The 19580-nt window shown below is 33.1% G+C and overlaps 2 protein-coding genes across 2 annotated transcripts in view; both read left to right on the top strand.

Moving 5' to 3' along the window:
* The first annotated feature begins 5 nt into the window (after positions 1 to 5).
* Positions 6 to 11870, top strand: LOC111718126 (rho guanine nucleotide exchange factor 1). Its single transcript, XM_023493634.1, has 15 exons — positions 6 to 14; positions 851 to 922; positions 1640 to 1755; positions 2149 to 2321; positions 3332 to 3456; positions 4285 to 4372; positions 4731 to 4783; positions 5386 to 5546; positions 6217 to 6355; positions 6825 to 7289; positions 7877 to 8041; positions 8493 to 8567; positions 9364 to 9469; positions 10368 to 10467; positions 11434 to 11870. Exons 1-15 carry the CDS (start codon positions 6 to 8, stop codon positions 11795 to 11797), a joined length of 2211 nt encoding a protein of 736 aa, XP_023349402.1. The 3' UTR covers positions 11798 to 11870.
* Positions 11871 to 13603: 1733 nt separating this feature from the next.
* The window catches only part of LOC111718125 (myotubularin-related protein 6), a 29205-nt gene continuing 23228 nt past the window's right edge, over positions 13604 to 19580 (top strand). Inside the window, exons 1-10 of the mRNA XM_023493633.1 lie at positions 13604 to 13715; positions 13926 to 13989; positions 14465 to 14569; positions 15258 to 15334; positions 16083 to 16143; positions 16834 to 16911; positions 17129 to 17241; positions 17683 to 17763; positions 18642 to 18733; positions 19285 to 19396. Of these exons, the coding sequence (XP_023349401.1) occupies positions 13960 to 13989; positions 14465 to 14569; positions 15258 to 15334; positions 16083 to 16143; positions 16834 to 16911; positions 17129 to 17241; positions 17683 to 17763; positions 18642 to 18733; positions 19285 to 19396 (749 nt within the window). The 5' untranslated portion in view covers positions 13604 to 13715; positions 13926 to 13959. The remainder of the gene's footprint in view (positions 13716 to 13925; positions 13990 to 14464; positions 14570 to 15257; positions 15335 to 16082; positions 16144 to 16833; positions 16912 to 17128; positions 17242 to 17682; positions 17764 to 18641; positions 18734 to 19284; positions 19397 to 19580) is intronic.

Below are 19580 nucleotides of genomic sequence, written 5' to 3'. Positions count from 1 at the left end.
TTAAAATGGGAAAGGTATTTGAAATACATCCAAAGACTGGAGAAAAGTATGTTTCCCACTGTATTTGGAATTTCGAGCAAAAATTCTTTAACAAATCATCAATCAGAAAGAAAATCTCAAATTTTTTGTTTAATATTGGTTTAATGAGACGGCAAAAGAGTTCACACAAACGTGTGAACAGTGAATTAGAATAAGGAAATAAAATCAATCTTAAATAATTATAACATAATTAGTATCCTCTATTTGTTAAACCATATTTTTTTTAATTCATTATTTCAACATTTTAGGATGAAAGACAAAAAAGACAGCAGCAGCGTCCCTACACAAGAAAACTGTCCGACCCTAACCTTGGTAAATAATTTTTTTATTCTAATGAATTTAAGAGGGAGGGGGGCGGGGGGGTCTATCCCCTTTATTCCAATGGAGATTGCTAGGCAGTCCTTAAATAAATCAGAATTCCAGAAACTGAATTGTCTAATAAAATGAATTAGAATAACATGAAGTCTAAAAGAATGATAATGATAATGATGATAATGATGATAATGATGATAATGATGATAATGATGATAATGATGATAATGATGTAGAACCTAGAACCTAGAACCTAGAACCTAGAACCTAGAACCCAGAACCTAGAACCTAGAACCTAGAACCTAGAACCTAGAACCTAGAACCTAGAACCTAGAACCTAGAACCCAGAACCCAGAACCCAGAACCTAGAACCCAGAACCCAGAACCCAGAACCTAGAAACCAGAACCTAGAACCTAGAACCTAGAACCTTGAACCAAGAACCTAGAACCCAGAACCTAGAACTTAGAACCATTGATCTTGAATTCTATATTTTTTCAGGTGTTCCTGAGATCAGATTCAGATCTAGAACCAGAACTTGATCCTCCAGACTGGAGAACCACACTTCCACAGGTCAGATTAATTAATTGATTAATTGTTAATCAATTAATCAATAATCTTCAAATTGATTATTTGATTTTTAAGTATAACTATTTACTAAAGTTGATAAATTATTCATTATAAAATCACTGATTCTCATGATTAATTAATTACAATTATAACTTATGTAAACTATTGTAAACTGTAAGGTCTAAACTTCTAAAGCAGAAACTTTCAATTTAAAGGAATTAATTGCTTGATTTTTTGGCGATGTCTGCTTGGCCGAAAGGGATATTGTGGCTTCTGATTGGTCAGAATTAACTTAATCCTTGACACTTAACGAAACCAATTAGTGTCTTCTGAGTGAACTAACAATAGAATCAGCCACAGGGTTCACATGTCAAATAATAAAAAAAATGGTAAATCATTGATTCGATACGAAGGATAAGACAGGATATAATTAATATCTTGTATCTAGGATGTATTGAGTAAGATACTAAGGATAAGACAGGATATAATTAATATCTTGTATCTAGGATGTATTGAGTAAGATACTAAGGATAAGACGGGATATAATTAATATCTTGTATCTAGGATGTATTGAGTAAGATACTAAGGATAAGACAGGATATACTTAATATCTTGTATCTAAGAAAGGATAAGACAGGATATACTTAATATCTTGTATCTAGGATGTATTGAGTAAGATACTAAGGATAAGACAGGATATAATTAATATCTTGTATCTAGGATGTATTGAGTAAGATGTCTAAGAAGGATCAGAAAAGACAGGATATCATTAACGAACTGTTCCACACGGAAAGAAACCATGTTAGAAACCTGAAAATCCTGGACACTGTGTTCAGGTGAAGTAACGTTTATTTTCTAAAATGGTTTGTTTTTAATCTTTGTGACAGAAACAATCTCAAGAACTGACGAGGGTCAACCCAGACCGAAATATATTTTCAATAAATGTGGAACTAACATCTACTTTTTTTACTCTACAGAGGTTTAGTCCATCACCATCACTGAATTTTAAATTTAATTAAACTAAAAGGGACCTGTATGAATAAACGTGCATTTTATTTACGATTATTAAGAACCTAAATTAGAACCTAAATTAAAGAATTATAGCTTTTATTAAGAAACGATCACTTGGAATAGAATAATCACGGGGGGGGGGGGGAGGTGCAGAAGAGGAGTGATCCACAAATTCTCGTGTATTTGTTATGCTAGATTTCAACTTTTTCATGATTTAGGAAACCCCTGCTTGACAGTGGATTAATGCCCCGGGATATGGTTGACCGACTGTTCCTGTCTCTGGACGATGTGTTGACCGTCCACCAGTCATATAGTTTAGGGATGCGAGATCAGACCAGAAAAGGGTTCCCCATCGGACCAATTGGAGATCTTCTTGCCGGCATGTTTCTAGGTAAATAGAAGCTTTGAATTCAGTGCTTAAGATCCGCAATATTTTGGCTTACTGGATCCGCATCCGCAAAAATGTGCGAATCCAAGAAGCTAAATATCAACCAAAAACTGCAAAAAAAAAAAAAAACATTTTGTTGAACTGTTCAAAAAAGAGAGATTACAAAAATTTCCTGATCTCTAAATGGTTCATCAAATTTTACCATAAAAATAATTTGACAATTCGGCTTTGTTAAAATAATTCAGTAAATCTTAAAGAAATGTTTCTGACCTGATTTTTTTCAGTGCGGATCAAAATTAAATGAATCCTAAGCACTGGCTTTTATAATGGAAGTTTATGAGCCCGTGAGAGGTAGTTCAACTAACCCCGAGAAGTTGAACTACTTTCTGCCACTGTGATTAATTTGAACCAGTGCAGCCTAGAACAAGTTGCTGATCCAACTGTTTACCTTTCTTTGATTCTTTTGCGCCAAAACATTGACGCAATTTCCTCTAAAATTAACATTCTTCAAATAATGTTCTCCTGATATTTATTTATCAATCATTAACAACTTTTGAAACAAACAATCCACTTTTAATTAGAGAGTTACTTTGACGATTCACATCAGTACAGTTTAGAGGATTGATAAAAACCTAATCTAACAAGTGATGTTGGTTTTATATCTGAAAAAGAAAATTTCATGTTCATTTTTCTGCTTGAATTAAAAAAAGGCGGCCTCAGGTTAAAAATTTACGAAAATCATCCATTATCTGGCCTTTTTCAAATTTTACAAAACTCGAAAACTTTGTATACACATTTTTGTAATTTCGAGCATGCATAACCCTTCCTTGGGGTCATGTGAGGTCGCACACAAAATTTAGACCCGATCGGTTCTGCCGTTATGCCTTTTATTGAATACATAGTATATATATACATAGATACCGTTAGGATACCATTTTGAATTGTTGATGGCACTTATTAACAATTTGTTATTTGATCTTTAATTTCGTGTTTTTTAACGGTTTTGTTTTTAGGACCTGCCGGGGAAAGATTGATCCAGGCCGGATCCGAGTTTACAAAAAACCAGAAATTTACAATCGAGGAGTTGAAACAAGTCAGGAGAGCTGATCCACGTCTTAATCATTTCCTTTCTGAACAGGAAACCAGACAATATATTCCATAACATTTAACGCCATCTTGAATTTTATTGAATTTTGATTCAGGCGCCATCTTGAAATTTTAAACAAGAGCCATCATTAAATTTTATTGAATTTTGGTTCAGGCGTTATCTTGAAATTTTAATCAAGTGTCATCTCGAAATTTTAAATGAGCACCATCTTTAAATTTTAAACAAACGCGAGCTTGAATTTAATCAAGCGGCAAGCCAACTTATATTTTAATTAAGTGTGATGTCACCATGAATTTAATCAAGAGCAGAGCCTTTTTGAATTTTATCAAGCGCCACCTTGAAGTTTAATCAAAGGTTTCCTCGAATTTTAATGAAGTGCCATCTTGAATTTTAATCAAGCGCCACCTTGAAATTTAATCAACCTCCACCTTGAAATTAAATCAAGAGCCATGCAAGCGTCACCTTGAATTTTAGTCACGCGCCACCTGGAATTTTAGTCGAGCGCCACCTGGAATTTTAATCAAGCGCCACCTGGCATTTTAATCAAGTTAATGCCACCTTGAATTTTTATCAAAAGCCACCTTGAAATTCAATCAAGTGCCACCTTAAATTTTAATCAAGCGCTCCTTTGAATTCTAATCACAGCGTCACCTTGAAGTTCAGTCAAGCGCCTTCTTGAAATATAAATGAAGCACAATAAAAAAAGATCAATCTGATTTTGGGAAAATAAACTTTTTTTAGGTAGAAAGTATGAAAAAAATAAATTTTACTTTTAGTAATAGTTAATTTTAAATTAATTAATTTTACATTGCATACTGCTTTTCTCCCTTGAAATTATTGTTTGAATGTTAACTACAGGAGAAGCGCCCTGAATGTCGTCGCCTTCAACTACAAAGCCTTTTACCAGTTGAAAACCAACGCCTTGTCAAATATCCTTTACTGCTAGGAACGTAAACACTATTTCGTAATCAAGTCCTTTTATTAATAATAATAATAATAATAAATATATATTTTCCAGTAAGCCATTTTTGGTGTTTTGTTTTTGCTAAACTTGAACTATTTGAGACATCATTATTTTTTTTGCTATTTGTTGTTTTTTGTTGAGGATTTTTTTGCTAATACAGAACAAAAAGTTAACTGACCCCCCTCCTTAAAAAACGTTAATTTTGCAGTATGCTATTGTTTTTGTGCGAATTTTAGCTTACTGCAAAAATAAATGAGATGATTGGGGTTTGAAGAATAAAATATTATTGTCAAGATTACAGTTCCTTCTTTTTGTATTAAAATAAAAGTGTTTTGCGTAGAACAAATAGCGAAACACTGTGATCAAACCCGAGACAAAGACGACTATGATGTGGTGAGATTATTAGTATTTTTTGCTGTTGCAATTTTCTCTAACATTAGAAAGAAAAAAACAGTGATACCCTTTGATTTTAAATTTAATTTGGGTTTCGCTTGTACCCCCGTTTATTTTTCGCGAACACTTCCTTTAACGCCTGATTTATTTTTTTTACACCAAGCTCGGGACGTTATGGTTCAACAATCAGTTTTGAATATTTTCTGCAACTTTGACCCTCCATGTCCGGTTCACAACGGTACCCTTAAAGATTTTTTTTCTGGTTAAGAATGAATTAGAGTTTAATGTTTTTAATTTTAAACCTGATAATTTGCAATTTTTGTTTTCCTTCAAAAGTGAATTGCGCATTTGCTCTAGAGTAAATATATATATATAATATTATCAGAATTCAACATTTTTAAATATAGAAAACGACAATATCTTCCACATTCTTGAGAAAGGATTTTCCCCTGGAAATCGGGCATTGCCAGCTTTTTATTAAGGGTCACTTGAAATTACGGTTACAGTCCCTTCAATCTATAAATCGTTTCTTTCTCAGTTTTAAGATATTCTATGCAACAAAAAATTATTATTGTTAATGTTGACAATATTTTTGTGTTTAGGTGATGACTGTTATGAAACGAAGTCGAGAGATCCTAGATACAATTGATAAACTGGTCGCCATGGCACAGAACAGTCAGAAGTTGGTGGATATTCAGCGGAACCTAGATACTTCAGGATTAGAGAAAATGGGAGTTGATGATCCTATTTGTAAAGAATACAGGTAATTATTAATTTATTGATTGAATACATTTCTATATGATTGATAGATTGGTTGAATGGATTCCAATATAGTAGACTGATTGACTGGATGAATTCTTATATCATAGATTGATTAATTGATTTATTGGTTGGTTGAATAAATTCCTATATGTTAGATTGATTGATTAGTTGTTGATTGGTAAAATAAATTCTTATTGATTGATTCATTGATTGGTTAAATAAATTCTGATATAATAGATTGATTGATTGGTTGATAGGTTGATAAGATGAATTAATTTCTACATGGTTGATTATATGAATTCCTATATGGTAGATTAATTGATAAGTTGATTGTAAAATAAATTCCGATATAATAGATTGATTGGTTGAATTCCTATTTGGTAGATTGTTTGATTTATTGATATATTGGTTGGTTGAATAAATTCTTATATGGTTGACTGATTGATTGATTGCCTGTTTGGATTCTTTTATGATAAATTGATTGATTTATTAGTTGATTGGTAGATTGATTGATATGTTATTTTACTGGTTGGTAAAATATATTTTTTTTATGTTAGATTGATTGATTGATTGGTTAAATAAATTCCTGTTTGATAGGTAGATTTTTTGATTAGTTTATTGGTTGGTTTATAGACAGATGTTGATTGATTGATAGATTTATTATCTTGAAGGTCGCTTGACTTGACTCAACATAAACTGTTCTTTGATGGTTTGTTAACCCTGAACCTGGGAGGAGAGAACAAGAGAACTAAACAGATTGTTCTTCATGTTCTACTTCTAGAGGATTGTATCATGTTCTTACAAAAACAGGTCTGTATTCTCGCTCTCATATGTTATGTTTATTTACACTTATTTGGATATCTTCATTGCCAAGATGTATTTGGGAAAAATTAGATGTACTTGTAAATAAAATCAATGTTGTCTGGATTTTTTGCTATCAGCTGTCTCACATCGGAGTTTCAATTTCCTTAAGGAACATAACTTAGGTGTAATCTTCTTATTTGTACATCTTAAGGTTGCTGGGTAGTTTTAAAAATCATTACAAAATTGTTCTTATTTATTCTTTATGAAGTCTTGCAACATTATATTCCGTTAATGTATTTGATAAACTTGCAACATTATATTCCGTTAATGTATTTGATAAACTTGCAACATTATATTCCGTTAATGTATTTGATAAACTTGCTTTCATAGTTTCTAAGCCTTGAGAAAAAACTTTCAATGAAAAGCAATTCTTAACAGATCTTATTCCAAATATTCAATTTCACCAATGTTTCAGGATGAAAAATTTCTACTTAAATTCCATTCTGGAGCCGGTTCCGTGGCGCCTGCAACTGGTCGGGAAGAGGCCCGCCGAATCCACGCTCCTGTCATAAAATTCTCCAACCTGTTGGCCCGCCCCAACGCCACAAACAAACGAGCTTTCTATGTGATAAACACGACCCACTCGGATGCCCAACTGAACGAGCTTGTGACTTCTTCGTCTTCCGAGGCCCGAACGTGGATGGCGCATATCAATGAAGTGACCGCGGCATTCAAGTCACGTGACTCAAAGTTCCGCGCCACCACGAGTATGACCAATATGTCGTCCTTCTCCAATGGGTCGCGGGGAGCGTTTGAATCCCCCACCGAGGACAAATCAAAGACGACAAACAGATCTCAGAGCTTTAATGAAAACCTAATGGGCAGAAAGGATTCGATTCAGTTCCGCCCCTTACCTAGCCCGCCTCCTCTTGATATAGAGGTAATACTCACACTTTTTGTATCTTAATCATTTTGATTTATAGAGAGGATTTTTACTGTTAATTTGTTAAAGTTATCTACAATATTAAACATAAACGGCGTTGCATTTTTGATGTTGATGCTTAAAAAAAAAAAAAAAATGAAAAACGTACATACTTAAAATCTCTATCCGTGTAAAAATGATATTATGGTTTTTCCATCTTTTAGTAAGGACAAGGAAGAAATCCTTGTCCTTACTGTCAATTACATTACTTACAATTGAAAAATATCATCATAACGATTAATAAAAAAAGAATACCTTCCAACTTTTTTCTCAGACAAAGGATTAAATGGTACCGTTGTGAATTGGATATGCACTTGCCGCGTTGAATTACAAGAAGAGAGAGAGTTGTATAGGTTGTGTTAGGTTTGTAAACTTTCTAGCCCGAGAGCTGCGGCTAGGACAGGCTAGGGGGCCTAGCGCCGCGACTAGAACAGTCTCTCTCTCTCTGTGTCTTATAATTCAAAGCGGCATGCGCTCGTAACTTCCTTGGGCTTCTGCCTGTTATGAAATTTCGTGAAGAGTCTCTTTTAACCTCTATAATATAGACGGAGGATAGTGTTGAACAGAAGATTGCTAAACTAGCGGAGAAGGACGAGGAGATAACTCGAGCCCTCGAAGAGAAACAGAGAATTATCGCAGATATATTTAATATCCCACCCGAGGAATACGATAGTATCATCGATATTGCTCAACATGATGCAGAGAAATCGGTAAGCTTATTTGCATCAGGGATTCTTAGCGCTTGACACCTTTCTGGGGGATTTGGAATAACAACAAAAAGATTTGATATAAAAGCTTGAAAGTCCATGTAAATAAAGATTTTCTACTTTTAATGATTTGAAATGGAATTATGATTTAAAAAATAAATTAAATGAATGTTTGATTGATTGATTGGTTGGCTGATTTGCTGATTGATTGGTAGATTGTTTGATAGATTGAGTGATATCTATATTGAATAATTTCTAGATTGATGGAAATATAGATTGAAAGATTGATAGATTGAAAGATTGACAGATTGATAGATTGATAGATTTATGGATTTATAGATTGATAGATTGAATGATTGATGATTAATTGTTTCATTGATGGGTTGATTAATTGATTAATTTATTGATTTATTGTTTAATTGGTTATTTAAAAAATTGATTGATTGATTTGTAGGAGCCAAAAGATGTTATTCTGACCGCCATGACTCAGGTTGACGGATTGGATAGATATATATCAGAAGCTTTACAGGTTATTATTCATCTATTAAGATTAGATTTTTTCTGTTCTTACTTTTAACCATGATCATGAGATGATTATTCTGTTATGACACGTTTAATGCCTCCAGACTCTAGAGGCACCAGAGGTTGGAACTTCTCTGTAAGCTTGAGCGCTTTATTGCGATATCTAATGTTGGCACACAGATATTTGAGGATTATGCTTGATCTCTAAATTTAAGTTGTCACTGCATGGTGTGTTCACCAAGGTTTGATTAAGAACTAAATTAATCTGCAGGTCTCCATAACATGGAGATATATGCTTGTACCGGAGATTCACATACTTTAGTCCTACAGTTTACTCAATATTATACTCCAGGTTGATGAGGAGAGTGGAGAACTAGGCTAGCATCTTCTACAGTTTACTCAATATTATACTCCAGGTTGATGAGGAGAGTGGAGAACTAGGCTAGCATCTTCTACAGTTTACTCAATATTATACTCCATGTTGATGAGGAGAGTGGAGAACTAGGCTAGCATCTTCTACAGTTTACTCAATATTATACTCCAGGTTGAAGAGGAGAGTGGAGAACTAGGCTAGCATCTCCTACAGTTTACTCAATATTATACTCCAGGTTGATGAGGAGACTCGTGGAGAACTAGGCTAGCATCTTCTACAGTTTACTCAATATTATACTCCAGGTTGAAGAGGAGAGTGGAGAACTAGGCTAGCATCTCCTACAGTTAACACAATATTATACTCCAGGTTGATGAGGAGAGTGGAGAACTAGGCGAGCATCTCCTACAGTTTACTCAATATTATACTCCAGGTTGAGGAAGAGAGTGGAGATGGGAGAACTAGACTAGCATCGCCTCCCACCGACCGATTACTTAATATCACAGAATCCCTCAAGTCCAGCCTTAGAACACTTCTAGGTCAGATCTTTATTTATAAATTATAACCTACATATTTATCCATGGTATTATTCTAACTTTGCCTATTTCATAACAGATTACACAAACCTTAAGGAACATAAATAATAATGATAATACTAATAATTCTAATAATACTAATAATTCTAATGATTATGATACAAATAATAATGATAACATAAATAATGATCATAATATTAATGACTAGCTGAAGTGCCCGGCGTTCCCCGTAATTTTTTTTTTAAATCGAATATTCAAAAAAATTGATTTTTTAGCCTTTGTAACCCACAGGGTACCCAATGCCCATGAGTACGCACATACATACATACATACATACATACATACATACATACATACATACATACATACATACATACATACATACATACATACATACATACATACATGAACCCATACATACATGAACCCATACATACATGAACCCATACATATATACGAATGTATACAAAACGAGTTTACAATTTACAAATAGATAATTATTTTATTTTTTTCACCTAACTTTAAAAATGATCACAAAAAATTTCAATTAAACAGATTTAAGAGGAGAACTATTAGAGATCAGGGTGCGATTTTATCCTATGATAATAATAAAAAATAATGATGATAATAATAAAAAATAATGATGATAATTATAGTAATGATAATAATGATAATAATGATAATGATAACAATGTTAATAATGACAATAATAATTATAATGATAATGATTATTATGATAAAATTAACTATAAAATTAATGCTAATATTGATGACGATAATAATGATGATAATAATGAAAATATCGATGATGATAATAATGATAATACTGATAATAATCATGCTGAAAGAAATGAAAATATTGATAATAATAATATTGATAATGATGATATAATAATGTCAGGTATGATGAATGAGGAGACTCCTCGGAGCAGTGCTCAGGATTACTCAGCCTGGATGCGCTCTGAGACCCTGGTAGCTGCGAGGGTCAGAGATATTGACAGGTATTGACTGTTTTTAAAAAAAATATTTTTAAACCAAAAATTCATTTAATTTCCCAAACTCAGTAGTTTTGCTCCGCCCAAACTTAATAGCTTGGGAAAAGAAATTATATAGAAAAGAAGAGTGGGGGGGAGTGACTTTTTAGGAAAAAATATAAAGCCCTGTCTGAGTGGTAAATTTCTCGAAGTTTATTTTTCTGTGATTCGGTCTGTAAACGTCTAAGATGGTGAAAACACCTTCTTTCCCCTTGCATTAAAAAAACTATATCATATATTAAAAAGTATTAAGATTTGAACCTTCAATTCATAAAATAATTTTCTTCGGAAAAGATTGTCCATTAAAAATCTCTGAAAAAAACCTAGAAATTTTTTTTTCAAAAATGAAACCTGACTGATATTTCTACTTCGTGTTTTTATTAATACATTTTCATAATTTGTTAAAAATCCATTGAGTCAAAATTTATCGTCTCTCGGCTTCAAACCTAGCCTTCGGGTGATGAGAGTCACCAAAAATATTTAAATAGATATTGAGAGTTATTTCCATAGATAAAGATAGATTGCGCATAAGACGACATTTTTCATCTTGAAGGATATAAATGTACAGAGATGTTTTGAAGATATTCCTATTATATAGATTAACTAGGTCGGTTGTGAACATTGGCTGTTCTTATGTCATTGAGTACTTGTGGTGTACATGAGTTCTGAAGAGAGAAATTTAAGTTAGTTTAGTCCTTCTCATGTCCTTCTTTAGTTCCCGTCAATATGATATATTGCTCAGTGAAATATTGTTGTTCAAATAGTTCCATTCCTGGAGTTATTTTACACTCTTATTAAAACACCAAACCACCCCACTTATCATTGAACTACACTTTGACCCCTAGAAGTATGATTTCGCGGACTGTACAATTCTTGGTGATTTTGCGTACATAAGCTATCTATGTTTATTTATTTATCTCTGGTTATTTCTAGATCTAAATCCCGTCCTGAGAGTTATATCTCCCTGGGTTCAGACTCTATAGATGTTGTGTCCGATGATGGTTCTAAATGGGACTCTTTACCTGCTCTTCAGGAGATCTCAAACCACCTTGGGGATATATCACTCGCCCATTCGTCCAACCTGGACGATTCGTCCAACTTGGACGATTCAAGCCCCACCGATCCTACAGAGGTATCACCGCAGAAAGACGCCACTCCGACAAATGATTTAAGTGATGTTAGTCTGGAGCACTTAACGAACGTCAACGACATGAGTGGGGAGGTCGGTGACGTCGAGACAATAATTGTCACTGACGTCGACGATGCTGAGGAGACAAATGTGACGTCAGAGTGTTAAAAACTTGAATATTTACAAAATTGTGACTAAAGAAATTATGATAATCAGCGCAATTAATTAATCTACAGCAGGTGGCAATTAGATTGATCTTCAAGATACTTATTGCCATTTACCAGATGCAGCTGGCAAACAACATATGTTTAAGTCTGGCAATAGATATTTTTACGGTGGGTAGCAATTGATCAACCATGGTAACGAGGCAATATATGGAAATCTGGTAGATGGCAATTAGTTGTAATTTTCCTTTGGGCAATTAGTTGTTGTTGGCAATAAGCAATGGTAGATAGAAAGCAATGGTAGATATAAAGCAATATATTAAATTAGGTGCAATTGTTATTTAATTCTAGTTAAAAATAAAGGTAAGATTTCGGGGCGCTGGTTCCCGCTTTAAAATTTCGTTTAAAACTAACCTATTTTGCAAGTTTGTTTTTGAAAAGTAGATTTAGATCGAATTTCGGTTATCTTTAAAAGGTAAAAAATTATCTTTAAACTTTGGGAGAAATTTAATTAATGAGTGATAAGCTTGTTACAACTGTATGTGCTGTACATTGTATAAAAACATCCTTTTTTCTTCAAATCAAATCCATCTAAATATTATTAAGATATGGGATTGGAAATTAAATTAAAAGAATTGTCTTGGTTTGAAAGGAGATTTTTAGCAATTTTCTAAATTTATTGTACTAATGTCGCCTGAGGTCCTTTAAGAGACTGTAGATGTCATTTCAAGTCACCCTCCATTTGTAGAATGCCATGTCCGATTCACAACGGTATCCTTTCATAGAAGTCCGAGGTATTCTCGTGTTTCTAGCCGAAAATTGACTTTCTTTTAGAACCATTCAATACTTTAGGTTCCCGGCACCAAATTTTACACTAGAAAAATCTGGATATCTCCCTCGTGAAGGGTAAAACTGTGGTTAACAAGGTACTGTTGCAAATCTGATATGACACTATCAATGGAGGGTTACCTGTAATTTTGCTGTCTGTCTCTTTAAACTAACTGTTGTAAACTGCTAGCAGCCTCAAATGTAAAATTTAAATTATATGTGATCAAAAATTGTAGAAATGGATCGATGTTATGATAATCAATCAATCAATCAACTAATCAATGAATATCGTGCCAAACCAAACTATTTTCTGTGATTCATTTCAAAGCCTTTTCTGCTTGAAGTCCAACTTGCCCTTTAAGGTTGGTTTATATTGCAAACTGTCACTATATATTGATATATTTTTTAGAGACTAGTGCCTTAAGCATATATAGTTGTATCCGTCCTAACTTTTAGACATTAGACATTATTTATATTTAAATATTATATATTTATATATTTAAACTTAAACAAACATTTTTCCCACAAAATTATTGTTGACCCCCCCCCCCCCCCCCTTTTTTTTGTTTTTCAGAATAAGTAAATTTTTCTAAATAGTTTTCATGTGATATATTTCCTCTTCTTCCGATAAGAAATACTAAGCAAGTGCCTTGATTGTATTTTATTTAAAGAGATTTAAATGGTTAACTTTAAACTGTACAGTGCACAGACCTCTTAACTGTACAATGTACACCGTAAAGTAAATTGTGTAATTGTGTACACTGTACATAAGCCTTCTTTAAATTGTACATTGTACACTGTAATGGAACTCTTGTGCATTGAACACTGTATTGTGTATAGTGTACACAGTACATAAGACTTTTGTGAACTGTAAAGTGTACACTTTACAGTAACTTGTGTTTGTCGTACATAAGGATCCTGCAAACTGTACTCTGTACACAAGATTAGCAGCTTGTTTATTAAATATTTAAAAACATGTGTCAATTGTGTAAAACATGTTACCTATACTGCATCATGTCTGAATATGTATGTATGATTTCAGATATTATATTCAATATGGAATACTTTAATACGGCGACAAGCTATTAGTTCAGGTAAACTTAGAATTAAATATTTAAATTCAAGATGGCGCTTTATTAAAATTTCAAGATGGCGCTTTTTTTTTTAAATTTTAGGATGGCATTTGATTTAAATTTTAAGATGACGTTTAATTTAAATTCAAGATGGCGTTTGATTAAAATTTTAAGATGGCGTGTGATTAATTATGGAATTTAAAAAATGTTATAATTTATATTATTACCTAGAGATGAATTGTATTAAGCTGAAACTCTAAAATCTATGAAGATGGAACACATTGCCACACCTAAGGTAATAATATATTCCAAATAAATATCTATCTATTTATCCTTCTATCTATTTATGTATCCATATTTCTATCTAATATCTATCTATCTATCTATCTATCTATCTAACTATATATCTATCTATCTATCTAGGTGGAGAATGTCCATTTATTGGATAATATCAACCCCCGGAACTCTACCTATCTATCTATCTATCTATCTAACTATAGTATCTATGTGGAGAATGTCCATTTATTGGATAATATCAACCCCCGGAACTCTACCTATCTATCTATCTATCTATCTAACTATAGTATCTATCTAGGTGGAGAATGTCCATTTATTGGATAATATTAACCCCCGGAACTCTTATCTATCTATCTTCTATCTATCTAGGTGGAGAATGTCCATTTATTGGATAATATTAACCCCCGGAACTCTTATCTATCTATCTTCTATCTATCTATCTATATCTATCTATCTATCTTCTATCTATCTAGGTGGAGAATGTCCATTTATTGGATAATATCAACCCCCGGAACTCTACTGTAGGAACTCTCTATATCACAACTACACACCTTATCTTCGTATCACCAGAGGACAAGGTACACCAGGGGGCAGTAGATCATTAGGGGTCAAAGAGGTCATGTAGGGTCATCAGGGGTCAATAGAGGTCATTTATGGTTAACAAGGGGCAGTAAATATCATTTTAGGTCATCAGGGACAATAGAGATTAATTAGGGTTATCAGGGGTCAAATGAGGTCATTACGGGTCAACAGGGGGCATTAGAGGTCATTTAGGGTCAACAGGGGGAAGTAGAGGTCAGTTAGGGTGAACATGGGGCAGTAGACATAAATTAGGGGCAAAGGAGGTCATTTAGGGTCATCATGGGTCAAAAGAGGTCGCTTAGGATTTTAGTGGTCAATAGGGAACATTTATATTATTAGGAGTCAAAATAGGTCAACTATAGGTTTAAGGGGCATTAGAGATCATGTAAGGTCATCAGGAAGCAGTAGAGATTATCTATCAGTTTGTTTTTAATACTAACATCTACTTTTTTACTCTACAGAGGTTTGGTCCATCACGATCACCGAATTTTAAATCAGTAGAGATTAATTAGGGTTATCAGGGGTCAAAAGAGGTCAATTAGAGGTTTAAGGGGCTAGCCGAGGTTATTCAGGATCGATAGGGCTTCACTAAGGATCAAGCAAGTTAAAAATCTTGTGTCATTATTATTATGATTGTTATTGTATTTTTATTGTTATTGTTATTGTTATTGTTATTGCTATTAGGAGGAGTTATGGATCCTTCATATGCATATCAGCAGTGTGGATAAACTGCCATTAACTACTTCAGGGTCCCCTGTTAGGTAATACAGTGATAACCAGAAACTGAGGAATAGGAAGACGACAGTGAAGCAATATTGGTGTTGGATGCTGTTACAGCGCAAGAAGTTTTACTGTTCTAGCTAAATAATCACTGATTAAGTGAAATGGTTTGTAATGTACACATTGCCCAATGGCTCTGGTTCATGTTTATTGGACTTTTTAAGTCTAAAAGTCGTCTTCATATTCCACAATAAATTTTGTTAAATGTGGTTTCACCAGAGGGTTGATAGTTGTCTTCCTGCCAGCCTAAATAGCTGGACTGTACACGTATGTTTAAAAATAAATGGCAGAAGGTTATTATGGGCTAAACTACACTATAATAATCAAATATGCAGTACGTTCTCGGTGTAGTTCCTGGCCTATACATCAGTAAAGGATTAGCGTACATTTTTATAGTTTATACACTATAACCGATGCTCTGCACCCTGAGGGCAGTCTGGGGGTTCCATGTCGGGTTCCTTTTCAGATCTTATAATTATTTATTTTTTATTTATACATTTAACCCTAACTGCTACTTGAAATTCAGTAAATCTGATCTTTACGATTCTTGGCTTAACTTGACATCGCTTGATCTCGATATCCACTTAATTTTAGACTATTCCTTTATGTATCTTCAATTTAGTTTTTCCCTTCATGATCAAAGTTTCCTTAAACCCCTGACTGGGTACGATTACCATAAAAATTTGATTCAGATACAGGACACTTGGATTTAATAGTTTTAATAATTAGGATACAGTGCAGCAACTTCCGGGTAGTGACATTCATGGTTAATAGAGATAGAGATGCACAGGTTATTCATTCATTCATTCATTCATTCATTCATTCATTCATTCATTTATTCATTCATTTATTCATTCATTCATCCTTTTATTCATCTATTTGTTCATTCGTTCATTCATTCATTTATTCATTCCTTCATTCATTTATTCATTCATTCATTTATTCATTCATTTATTCATTCATTCATTCATTTATTTATTTATTTATTTATTTATTCATTCATTCATTCATTTTTTCATTTTATTCATCCTTTCATTCATTTATTCATTCATCCTTTCATTCATTTATTCATTCATCCTTTCATTCATTTATTCATTCATTCATTTATTCATTCATTTATTTATTCATTCATTTATTTATTCATTCTTTCATTTATTCATTCATTCTTTCATTTATTTAATCATTTATAAATCCAGGGTAGGGGGGGGCCGGGGGGGTAGGTAAATTATTCTTCTTCTTTATTTAAATTATGCTATGTAGAGGGAAATGTCCGATTGCAACAGTACCCTTAAAAGCCGTATCATGAAGACGAATCATACATTAATGCTTTCAACTTTGAAAACTGATTTTTTTCAATTGAAATGTAATTAATTTAAAGTTTTAAATAAGAAAACTGTCATTTTTCAGATTTTTAATCAGATAAAGATTTAAAGAGATTTTTTTTTAAATTGTATTTGATAATTTAATTATATTTGTGTAGGATATCTACACAAGCTTGGCTCAGCTCTCTAAACCTAGTTCTCTTGAAGACCTTTACTGTTTCCAGTATAGAGCTAAGGTATGTTTACTGTTTCCAGTATAGAGCTAAGGTATGTTTACTGTTTCCAGTATAGAGCTAAGGTATGTTTACTGTTTTCAGTATAGAGCTAAGGTTTATTTACTGTTTCCAGTATAGAGCTAAGGTATAAATAAAAAATATTTACGGGCACTAATACCATACTCAATTTACGGTTTAGTTATGTAACTTTGAAAAGTTTATAAAATGATTTTTCTAGAATGATCTACCCCAGCCTACAGGGTGGACATTTTTCGAGCTGTCTGCTGAGTTCCAGAGACAAGGGGTGCACAGTAAACATTGGACACCCTGTTCACTTAACAACGAGTACAGGTATAATTGTTTGATACACTATTTTGGGCTTCTTTCATGACATTTTTTGCCCCAGTTTCTTAAATATTATAATAGCCAAAGTTGTAAACAACTTAAATTTTCTAATAAAAAAGACCTTAAAAATTTCATCTGCGAATTGTAAACCCTTTTTCAATCCAAGCTTAAAACATACAGATGTGGTTGGATTGCGATGTGGTCATAAGGCGTCCCTAAAAGGCTGATTGATTGATTGATATTCAATGATTCATATTTGGAAGGATTTTTTTTGATTCGATTCCATTCGATTCCATGTGATAACTTTCGAATTGATTTGATTTGATTTTTTTGATTTTGCCAGGGTTAGGCTTCCTTATAGCCAGATTGACTCATGTACATCTATACCTTAGCTGTATAAACATTATCTAAACCTTAGCTATATAAACATTATCTATAGCTATTCAGATTATGTCCGACATATCCACGGTTATTAATGGTTCCATCATCTGCCTCTACACTTATAGTTCAAGGATCTGCCAAATTCAGGTACATTGTACACACTGTAGAAACTGTACATTGTACACACTAGAAACTATACATTGTACACACTGTAGAAACTGTACATTGTATACACTATAGAAACTGTGCATTTTACACGCTGTAGAAACTGTACATTGCACACACGGTAGAAACTGTGCATTGTAAACACTGTAGAAACTGTACATTGCACACACGGTAGAAACTGTGCATTGTATACACTGTAGAAACTGTTCATTTTACACACTGTAGACACTGTGAGTTGCAAACACTGTAGAAACTTTACATTGCACACACTGTAGAAACTGTATATTCTATAAACTGTTGAAACCGTATATTCTATAAACTGTAGAAACCGTATAATATTAATAACATTCACTGTAGAAATTCTACCGATTTTGTAAATTACATATGTTGCAACTGTTCTCTAGAAAGGTTCAGTGGTGGGAACTTTAGGGTTGAATAATGTTAATCTTGATTTATTCATGTTGTTGATTAAATTAATCCTTTGATCTGTATAAGACGGAGATCAATGCTTGGTCCCAAGATTCAGAACCCAAAAGTTCTTTCTTCTAAGCACCTAAATAGATTAAAAATGGATTTGTAGCAAAAACTATTGAGAAGACAAGAAATCCACCGTTTGCTGGTTAACCCTTACTGGATTAATATATTTTAAATAACATCGTTTCTAGCAATGGTATCTGCAGCAAAAATGTACTGCTAGAAACGCATGGACAGTCATAAATGTTACCTCAACATTTTACAACCCTCTTTTATCTACACCTACATGATATACTGCGCACTTCACAGTTTAATTGTTAAACTGTTCTAACAATAATGTTTCGAGCATTTATATCTGCAGTTTACCTGTATATTCCTATGTCTAGATCTAAAGGTCGTCTACCTGTGTTAACCTACTACCACGCGCAGACAAGTGCAGCTCTACTTCGCTGTGCTCAACCTCTATCCGGCATTAAAGGTGGGAGCTTGAAGAGACTGATGTCGAAATTTCATGTGACCCTCCTGATTCACAACTGTACCCTTGCAACCTTTATCTGATCAATGGATATCTAATTCATACTTTACATGAGAAAGCTTTAAAGGATACCGTTGTAAACCGGACATGCCTTCCTTTTTAAAAAGAGGGTCACTTTAAATTATGTTTACAAACCTTTACAACACATTGGGTCTCATCAATTGTACCTTTTCAGTTATTTTAGAAAATTTTAATTAAGTTTTAATTTTAATTTTAATGGATTAATTAATTCGACTAATAGATTGACTGACTGACTGACCGACTTATTGACATATTGAATTGATTTACTGATTTGACTGATTTGACTAATTGAATTAATTGACTGACTTATTTTTGCGACTAATTTCATAAATTAATTGAAATAATTGATTGAATTAATTAATTGAATTAATTGATTGAATTAATTGATTGAATTAATTGATTGAATTAATTGATTGAATTAATTGATTGAATTAATTGATTGAATTAATTGATTTATAATTGATTGGTTTTAGGTCGAAGTAGTGAGGATGAGCAGTTTATAAACTGTATTCTTGAATCTAACACTGCCTCCAAGTTCCTGTATATTGTAGATACCAGACCAAAGATAAACGCCATGTACAACAGGTACAGTACAGTACACTAGTCCTGTATAGTTTAGATACCAGACCAAAGATAAACGCCATGTACAACAGGTACAGTGCAGTACACTAGTCCTGTATATTGTAGATACCAGACTAAAGATATACGCCATGTACAACAGGTACATTGCAGTACACTAGTCCTGTATATTGTAGATACCAGACCAAAG

Source organism: Eurytemora carolleeae, unplaced genomic scaffold (assembly GCF_000591075.1).
Source record: "Eurytemora carolleeae unplaced genomic scaffold, Eaff_2.0 scaffold1232, whole genome shotgun sequence".
Taxonomy (NCBI): Eukaryota; Metazoa; Arthropoda; class Copepoda; order Calanoida; family Temoridae; genus Eurytemora; species Eurytemora carolleeae.
This window is presented reverse-complemented; position numbering and strand designations above follow the sequence as displayed.

Excerpts from the sequence above, each read along its gene's own strand:
- LOC111718126 (XM_023493634.1), top strand. Across the intron at positions 7,290-7,876 it reads CGCCTCCTCTTGATATAGAG|ACGGAGGATAGTGTTGAACA; the intron begins GTAATACTCACA and ends TCTATAATATAG. Across the intron at positions 8,568-9,363 it reads ATATATCAGAAGCTTTACAG|GTTGAGGAAGAGAGTGGAGA; the intron begins GTTATTATTCAT and ends ATTATACTCCAG.